The following is a 9368-nucleotide window of genomic DNA, read 5'->3' on the forward strand; positions in this document are numbered from 1 at the left end:
CACGCGAGTCGTGCAATTTTGGGCAACTAGGCAAGGGTATCACCCAATCCCGATTTGTATATTGATTTTGGCTTTTTTTGAACATCAATGTTTTTTCCTTCAAGCTTCATGCAGTAGCAATAATGGAAGCATTGCGACTGTGCTAGAAGAAAGTTCGAGAGGTAATAATGGGAAACCATCCCAGAACATTGATAACCGACAGAATTCATCCACGGCATGAATGCTTCGAGTTATGCACAATTCCTATTTGAGATATAAGATACTGCAAGTCTTTTTCAACTCTGCAACTTTCATTATGTATAGAATAATTAGACAAAAATTAAATCAGTTTACTCTCACAATGGCATCAATGATTCTTCTCATTTCTTACATTTACAACATGAAGAAAAATAATTGCGATAAAGTATAGACTTATTAGCCCTTATTAAACTCCTAATAAAACCATTAAAAATATGGATACATCTTGTCTAGTCAAATTCAGGTATAGCCCTCCTCACACAAGCATGTATAACAAACTACATTCATACTAACTAGTGTAGTTTAGTATGAAAAAGTTTAGGGCACAACAAAATTCCACAATATTTTTGTAATATTTTTATTTTGAGTTGTGGTCTGTTTTTTCTTATTTTAGTATTTATCTAGCTTCCATCATAGAAATTGTGACATTATTTATGGAACAATTTTCTGGCTTATTTTTAGAAATCTCTATCTCTTCCCCAAACGTGTTAATAAAAAATGTAGGTTGTTTTGGAGGAGATAACTGAAGAGTTTCATTTGAAAGCATGGAGACAACATCCAACATAGTGGGTCTATCTGTTGCTTGGTCTTGTACACATAAGAGACCAACATGGATGCATCTTGATACTTCATATGGACAACATGACTCATCTTGTATTGTCGGGTCTGTTAGCTCGAAATCCTTACCTTCATTCCATAATTTCCATGCCTGTTACAAATCCAATTATACAAAGATTATTAACTATTAAATTCAAAATTCCATATACAAGTGAAGAAAGCTTAAATTTCAAACTTACATATACTATGAGGTTGAGTGGAGAATCAGAATAATGGCGATTATTATTTTTTTTGCCACTAACAATTTCCAATAGGAGGACTCCAAAGCTGAATACGTCAGTTTTTATTGAAACAACACCATTCATGGCATATTCGGGGGACATATAACCACTGAAATAATAATTGACCAACGAACTTTAGTGTTTGAAAAAGCACATGCATACAAGCACACACCCTCACAAATAGAATTAAATTATGCTTATGTGAAATGCAATGAATACTTACTATGTTCCAACAACTCTATTTGTGTTTTCTTCTAATCCTTTCGATCCAAAGATCCTAGCCATGCCAAAATCAGATATTTTTGGATTCATCTCTTCATCAAGCAAAATGTTGCTTGCTTTTAAGTCTCGATGAATTACTCTTAGTCTTGAATATTTGTGGAGATAAACAAGTCCTTGAGCAATGCCTTCAATGATATTGAAGCGTGTTTTCCAATTTAATATGTACTTTTTAGTTGGATCTGACTCATTGTAGAAAACAATAGCAAGAAAATGATAAGCATTGATTGAATCTACATTATATAAAAAAGAATATATACCATCACATAACCAAATTTTCCTAGTAATGGATATATGTCTTACCAAATAGGAAGATGTCCAAGCTTTTGTTGGGCATATACTCATAGATTAGTATTTTTTCTTCTTCTTGAATGCAAAAGCCTAAAAGCCTTACTAGATTAGTGTGTTGAAGTTTCGAAATGAGAATAGTTTCATTCTTGAATTCTACCAATCCTTGTCCAGAACTTTTTGAAAGTCTCTTTATTGCGATTTCTTGTCCATTAGGTAATTTTCCCTGAAAATTATCACGTTAGTCGAATTTTATTCACATTATCTAATTCAATATGTATTTACATTAATCAACTTTCTAGCAAGATACTACTTAGTGTGTGGGCTTACTCAAGTGCCAATTTATTGAATCGATTAACTGGGCTTTGTCATAAGTTAACATTTATGTCCCAAAAACAAAAAAAAATATTGAGAGAGAATTGGATTAGGTTAAGTCATAGAATCAAATTTTTATCATAAGAAATCAATAAGCCTAAAAATAACAAATGTCATCATATTTTTTATAATTATTGAGATATTAGGTTGTGATTGGTGTCAATAAAAATAATATAAGTGATGACCTCGGTAAAAGTGATGTTGTGTGAATTAGAATTTGTCATCTCAATAAGTTATGGAAAAAATTATAAAAATATATTATATGGATAGCATTATTGGGGAGAAATAGATAGAGAGGTGTCAATAACTTACTTTATAAACTGGTCCAAAACCACCCTCTCCTAATTTATTTTCTGTTGAGAAATTACTTGTAGCAACATAAATGCTTTCAAAGCTAAAGACATGCAACTCATGGCTATTTTTCCCATCATTGTTTTGTTTCTTCCCTCCGTCATCTACAGTTGAAGGTATTGCATTCCCTGCAAGTTCTTGTATAAGCATCTTCTGTTTCCTTTCTCTCTCTCCTAATTCACACATATGCAAAGTATTAATTTTTTTTTTTAATTATGCTTGATCATTAGTAAGTCTAACAAAATATTTAGCAAGAGCGTTGATTACCTTCCACTTTGTGCTTTTTCTGTTTTGCATAATATAAGGAGCACAACAAGATGATAATGATTCCCCCTACTGCCACAATGAGCCATATCCACCACCTGTTTGGCTTTGCTGCATTGACAAACAAAGTTTACTATTCTACTAGTAACGGTATTTTTTTTCTTTTTGTTAAGGCTTTAGGCTCCAGTAGTCACAATATTAACCAATTCTCAGACAAGTAATTAATTAAATTAATTATGCTTTAGTTTTGAACTAAATAACATCACACATGCATGGATCACATAAAGACTCCAAAATGATGACACAAGAAAACTAATGAAACAAATCTTTTCATAATAAAAACCTAGAGGGATTTAACCGTCAATCCTCAATGCAACAAATCCACTAGAATAAAATAGAAGTTTATACAAAACATTTAACCCTAAATCTAATGCTACCTCATGTAATACTTATAGAGGTAACCACACAACTTTGATATCCATAAACTCCTCTATTTTGACTTGCTGCACATGAACTTCTTGTTCGTGAATCCAAGATCTACTTTCAAAATTTTGTGCCAGTAACTATGATTGTAAACTAGATGTAGCAACTTTACTTAATCACTGGATATTTAGTATGCAAATAGGTCTCTGGTTGATGCTTTAAGAGAGTTTGGAAAATTCCAAATTTGTGTACAAATGCACTATTGTCTCATGTGTGTAAAAACGTGCTCTAAGACTTGCTAATATAGTGTCCTTGAGATGCTAGATATCCTAGATCCAACAACTGAGAAGAACTGCTAAAAACCAATTTACACAGATCTCTATATTTTTGTAGGTGTGCTCAGTGCTTGGTAGTTCATGAGAAGAGGTTGTGGAATAGTAATACCAAATCCAACTTCTGAAGCAGGGTATATCTGGTTCACTTTTCATAGGTTTCCTAATATAAAAAAAGCCCTGTTCTAGCAAAATAAAAACCCTAGTTTATATTGCAAGGAAATGGGCTGGCCAAATATGTTGTTGATCTTTTTCAACACACTAAAATGGATAATGAACAATACTCTTTGCCGCCATTACAAGTAAGAAGATGGCTGCAACTGATGGTGATCCTCTCATTGGTCCTATCGAATACCAACATGTGTTCAGTTCTCTTCAATATTTGTCTCACTCGACTTGATTTGGCTTACATGGTTAATCAAGCATGACAATTTGTGCACCAACCCACCATCATTCATTGGACAATTGTGAATTGTGTTTTACACTATCTCAAGGGAAATTTTGACAATTGTATTATAATTCAACATGGATCATAATCATAGTTACAAGCTATGTAGCACGGGTGCGTTTCGGGATTCGGGTGCGGGTACGGGACTCGGCAATTTTTGAAAAAGGTGGGTGCAGGTGCGGCGGGACACGGCAATTAAAAAATTATTAAAAATATTTTTATTTATATTTTTAATATATTGCTAAGCATACTTTTTCACATTATACAAACATATACCAAATTTAAGAGTAATAGTAGATAATAACTAAAACATGATTTTCATAAATTAAACACAACTCACAAGATTGAAACTAAAATATTCCATAATGTTTGGAAATTAGAATACAACTCACAAGTTCGAAATTAAAACTAAATAAAAGATAATCAATAAGACAATCAACAAGACAAACAAACACCAACTTCTTCATCATCAAGATCAATGTGAGGAGGGGAGCTTATGTTTTGGCGTTTGTGTGAAACTGGGCTGAAGTAGGGTTTAGAAATAAGTCAAACGGTGCGTTCTGCACCCTTTTTTTTTTTCTTTTTGGTTGAATTTCGGCCTGAATCGGCCGCTTCGGCTGATACGGCCGATACGACCGATTCAGGCCGATACGGCCGATTCAGGCCTGAGTCGGCCCGATTCCAGGCGAATCGGCCCATGTCAGAGCTGCGTCGACACGAGTCGGCGAAAAGCACGTGGAATCCACGTGGCACGACGCGGCGGGACACGGCCGAACGAGCAGGCAGCGACGTCCCCTGCGCGTCGCCGCGTCTCGCCGCATCGGACGCGGGTACGGCACCTCTGGTGCCGTGTCTGTGCTTCATAGGTTACAAGTTTACTCAGGACACTGATAGAAGAGGTGATCATCACTTCACTGGGGGTTATTGTGTTTTGCTTGGTATTGGTCCAATATCATGGAGTGGTGCAAATTAGCAAACGGTATCGCACTTAAGTGCAATAGCCGAATACCATCCATTAGCTCACACTAAAATCGAAATTTCTTGGTTAAACTCCTTATTCAAAGACCTTATGATTGCTCTTTCTTCTATTGTTCGGTGTGACAATATCAACTCCATTGCTCTTACCTCCAATCTTGTATTCCATTCTAGAATTAAATACTTAGGAGTTGATTACCACTGTGTTTGTGATAAGTGTAGTTGTCAAAGAATTGGATGATAGGTACAAGTGCACCGAAGGACCTATCCACTTTGCACTTTCAAAATTTGAAGAACCAAGCTTATTATGGCCTGGTAGCATCCGACAAGATTGCAGGGGCAGTGTTAGAGAAAACCACAATCTTCTCCATGATTTTTGAATTAGATGACTAGCGAAAGCAATGCCCTTTTTTTTTATCAACTCATTGCATATAAGGAAGTCCATCCCTTGATTAGAGCAACTGTGTTAATGGTAAAAATCATATTCTTAGATTGAAGGAATCAAGTTGTAAAGTCACTAGAGTGTAATGATTATATATCAACAGTATATTTATATAAAACTTCAGGACTAAGGTTTGAGCTTAAAGGTTCTCTGTTTTCATCTGTCTGTTCCAGTTTATTTCACAATTTGGATGATTCACAAACCTTTTAAGATAAAGCTTATGGCAATTATTCAACATCTTAAGAAATTAATACAACGGACTTTAATCTATTTTTACCATGTCCTCAACAAGATAACCCTATAATTTTCTAACAATGTCTTCAGAAGCAGCTAGATTATCAAACCTACAGCTACAGATCAAAGCCATGCCTATATGTTCTTATGCACATCTAATACAAGCATTATATGCAATAAATGTGTTAAGTTCAGCACGAAGTAGTCTTACCTTTGTATTCAAGGAAGTATATTGTTGGAGCATTCTGGGACCATTCAATACTTGGGACCCTGGTCCAAATCTTACAGCCAATGTCATCCTGCTTTGAAGACGCATAGGCCACACAAGAACAGTTGTTCAAGCATCTGTTCTGACAATCCACACGGGTCAGGTTGTCACTCTCATTAAACTCGAACACATCGCCATCCACTATGTGAGCTGAATCTTTAATAAATGTGTAATCATGTCTCCTGCACTCCGGAAGTGTTTGCTTCACACATCCTCCACTTGAAGCAGGGGAAAGAGTACTACATTCAACAAGCAACCTTTCACATAAATAAAGGTTTCCCAAGTGATTTATCCTTAAGCGTGGGAATATTGCATCACTACTCGTTGAGTAATTGAAGTATGTCTCATTCTCATTCGTTATCTTCACAAAGGAGTAGTAGGCACCTCTTTGGTCTGGTAAAGTGAAACCATTTGTTGGCCACAACTGGTAACCCTTTTCGTTCGAAAACCCACCAGTCCAATAGGCTTCCCCGTGCCACAAGATGACAAATTCATTTCCTGGTTTCGGGTCCTTGTTCATGCCAAAGGAAAAGGACCCAAAGTCAGGTACCACAACACTTCTCCATGATCTTAAAGTCCAATTATGTCCAGTTATTTTGTTGACTCCCAGTTTCATCCCTGGTAGAAGTGTGTCAGTGGGATAATCAAAGCTTTGCCACAAATCCTGCTTCACAGTTCCATCTGAATTCAGTTCTTGTAGTACAAAATTACCGGTATCAAGTAGAACAGCACTAGTGTTACTAGCTCCTTGAGTTGAATATAGTGAAATAGAATGACCCTCGTCACCGTATGAAATTTTCAAGCTCCCATAGTCATCAATAGTAAGACTTGAAGGTTTGCCAAAGATTGGAGCGTCTGGATTGGCAACCCAAACTACATCCGAGAGGCGGTCACCACTGTACCATATACCTAAGTAGTAATTGTTAGGTGTAAGGTTGAAGAATCCTAAGCTAAAGCTTCCATCAGCTGAAACTAATTCACCACCATCTTTGAGCCCCTGTCGTTGCACTAATGTGTTTGTCTGCTGGGGAGAAGATGGGCCTAAGATGAGTAGAAAACATAATAAATTGAAGATAAATTTTGGTGCTATGGTTGCCATGAAAGACAATCTTTGATTCTCTTTTTGGTAAGCTATGGTGCAGGCAAGAATTGGGTTTGTTCACATATTAAGCACAACGATGGAAAAACAATCTCCAGGGGATGCTGTTGGAGATTTCCAGAAAGCTAAACTTGTGGCTCATATTCATGTAACAAAAAAAAATGTGTCATAATAAGCCGGTTGGACCGGTACTAATTAGCCATCTATGTTGAATAATTGAACAAATATGATTGACATTTCAGAGCAATGTGGAACTATGTGGAGGTAGCCGTGTCTAAATGGCTCACCAAACCATCCAAGCTAGCCTCCATTGACTGTCAGGAGGCAGCCACTGATGAACAAGGGTGCCGTGAGATGCTGCTAAAGAAATTGAGGCACCGTACGCACCCATGCGTGGACTGGAGGGAAATCTATTAAAATCCAGCACTGAACCGAAATAATGATTATCTCAAAATTTTTTTTTTTTTTAGCAGAATAATTATCTCAATTAATATAAGGTCTACATGTATGCGTATGCCAAATACATGAAATATCCAAATACATTTCCCCTCCACTCCACATCCGGGTGTGTAAAGGGTGGTCAAATTTTCGCCTATTTTTGCATCGAATTGATGGCATTGCTACTTCATTCCATTACCCAATTTTCTTAGCAAAATAATATTTTATTTTCTGATTAAGCATTCAATTCAAGTCTCCTCGTTACCTTGGACTTGTAAGTGTTTCAAGTTATTTTAGTTATTTCAAGCTTGTATTTAAAGACATTTCAAGTAATATTTAGTCATATTTTTGCATTTAAAGTTATTTTTTCATTTAAATTTCAGTTATATATATTTTCAATTTATCCTCTTATTCTGATATTTTACTAATAAAACTTTAAATTAGGAGTAATTGTAGTACTTAATAGCCCCTTTCATCTTTTTTTTTTTTTTTTTTGGGTAAATTCCATTAATATACCTTGAGGTTTGGGCTAATATACCAACTAGGTTCAAGACTTTTTAAAACTAACTAATTTGGTCCTTAAAGCCAACGTAATCCCTAAAAAAGTTGATAAAAAATAACTAATTGTTTTGGGACTAAATTGGCTAGTTTTGAAAAGTCTTGGACCTAATTGGCATTAACCCAAACCTCAAGGTTTGTTAGTAGAATTTACCCCTTTTTTAAAAAAATGCTTAAATAACAATTTACATCGTTAATATTTGGGGTCATTTTGATTTTGTCCACTAAAATTTAAATTTTGATTATAAACTCTTAACATTTTGCAGTATTTTGATTTGATTTCTTACATGCATGTCTAATGCTAATGTGTCTTTTAATGGCCTCAACTCAAAATGACAGTTTTAATTAAAATGTGTCATTTTGAATTCTTTTGAGCCACATCAGAATCTTTTAAAATAATCCTTTTTTTTTATTACTCCTTGCCGATTTTATTTCTTTGTCATTTTCTATTATGATATTTTCCAATAATATTAATACCACACACAAACACACATACTATGCCAAAACTGTCCTACGTGCCTCTGACTATGATCAATTATGTCACTATCACATATACACCATCATTTGGTCAAACTTTTACTCAAGGAAGTTTTTCTGCTCGTGATATTAACACAAAAATGGGAAATTTTATTCAAAATTATTAAAAGTTGGCATATGTTAATTCCTACGTACCACTCTGCAGCTGCCACTTCAACTAATCCAATTACGTCGATCCTTTGGCACGTCCACTGTCACTTAGGCCAATTTCAGACTCAGATTACATATATTATATTCTCTGCAACTGATTTGGAGGCACTCTTCAACTAGGTTTCGTCTCACCATAATATCCATTTTTGTGTACGCTTTTGACCACATCAGGCAATTCTCCGTGGCTCAAGCTATAATCATGTGACTTTTATTAATCCATCTCTTTTTTTTTCTCTCGTAAATTCGTCGCCTCTCATATTCTTCATGTTCACATTGCTAATGGGCCTACTACGACTATTACTCATTCTGAATGTACCACTGCACAAATGACTTTTCCTTAAACTTCATGACCCCACTATGGGAGGCTCTGGATATTTTGTAATTTTCGCAGATGATTATTCTCGTTATTCTTAGCTTTATATATCATTAAACATAGATTTGATGTGATTGATATTTATCTTAATTTTATAAAAAGGATTGCTATTCAGTTTTCCAAAACAATTAAAATCTTGAATTTTAAGAATGCCATGGAATATGAACAAATATTCTTCATGTTCACATTGCTAATGGGTCTACTACGACTATTACTCATTCTGAATGTACCACTGCACAAATGACTTTTCCTTAAACTTCATGACCCCACTATGGGAGGCTCTAGATATTTTGTAATTTTCGCAGATGATTATTCTCGTTATTCTTAGCTTTATATATCATTAAACATAGATTTGATGTGATTGATATTTATCTTAATTTTATAAAAAGGATTGCTATTCAGTTTTCCAAAACAATTAAAATCTTGAATTTTAAGAATGCCATGGAATATGAACAACT

The 9368-nt window shown here is 35.0% G+C and overlaps 1 protein-coding gene across 2 annotated transcripts; it reads right to left on the reverse strand.

Annotated features, from left to right (window-relative positions):
- Positions 1-272: 272 nt before the first annotated feature.
- LOC126725500 (G-type lectin S-receptor-like serine/threonine-protein kinase CES101) lies at positions 273-6991 on the reverse strand. 2 transcript variants are annotated; one of them, XM_050430265.1, is made up of 7 exons: positions 5699-6991; positions 2637-2744; positions 2331-2497; positions 1659-1869; positions 1300-1537; positions 1035-1185; positions 273-946 (listed from the first exon to the last, which is right to left on the reverse strand). In XM_050430265.1, the coding sequence occupies exons 1-7, from the start codon at positions 6852-6854 to the stop codon at positions 635-637; spliced, it is 2343 nt and encodes a 780-aa protein (XP_050286222.1). In that variant the 5' UTR covers positions 6855-6991; the 3' UTR covers positions 273-634. The 2 variants fall into 2 exon arrangements, with proteins under 2 accessions (XP_050286222.1, XP_050286221.1); XM_050430264.1 differs by having other exon boundaries at positions 2331-2542.
- Positions 6992-9368: the final 2377 nt, after the last annotated feature.

Source organism: Quercus robur, chromosome 5 (assembly GCF_932294415.1).
Source record: "Quercus robur chromosome 5, dhQueRobu3.1, whole genome shotgun sequence".
Classification (NCBI taxonomy): Eukaryota; Viridiplantae; Streptophyta; class Magnoliopsida; order Fagales; family Fagaceae; genus Quercus; species Quercus robur.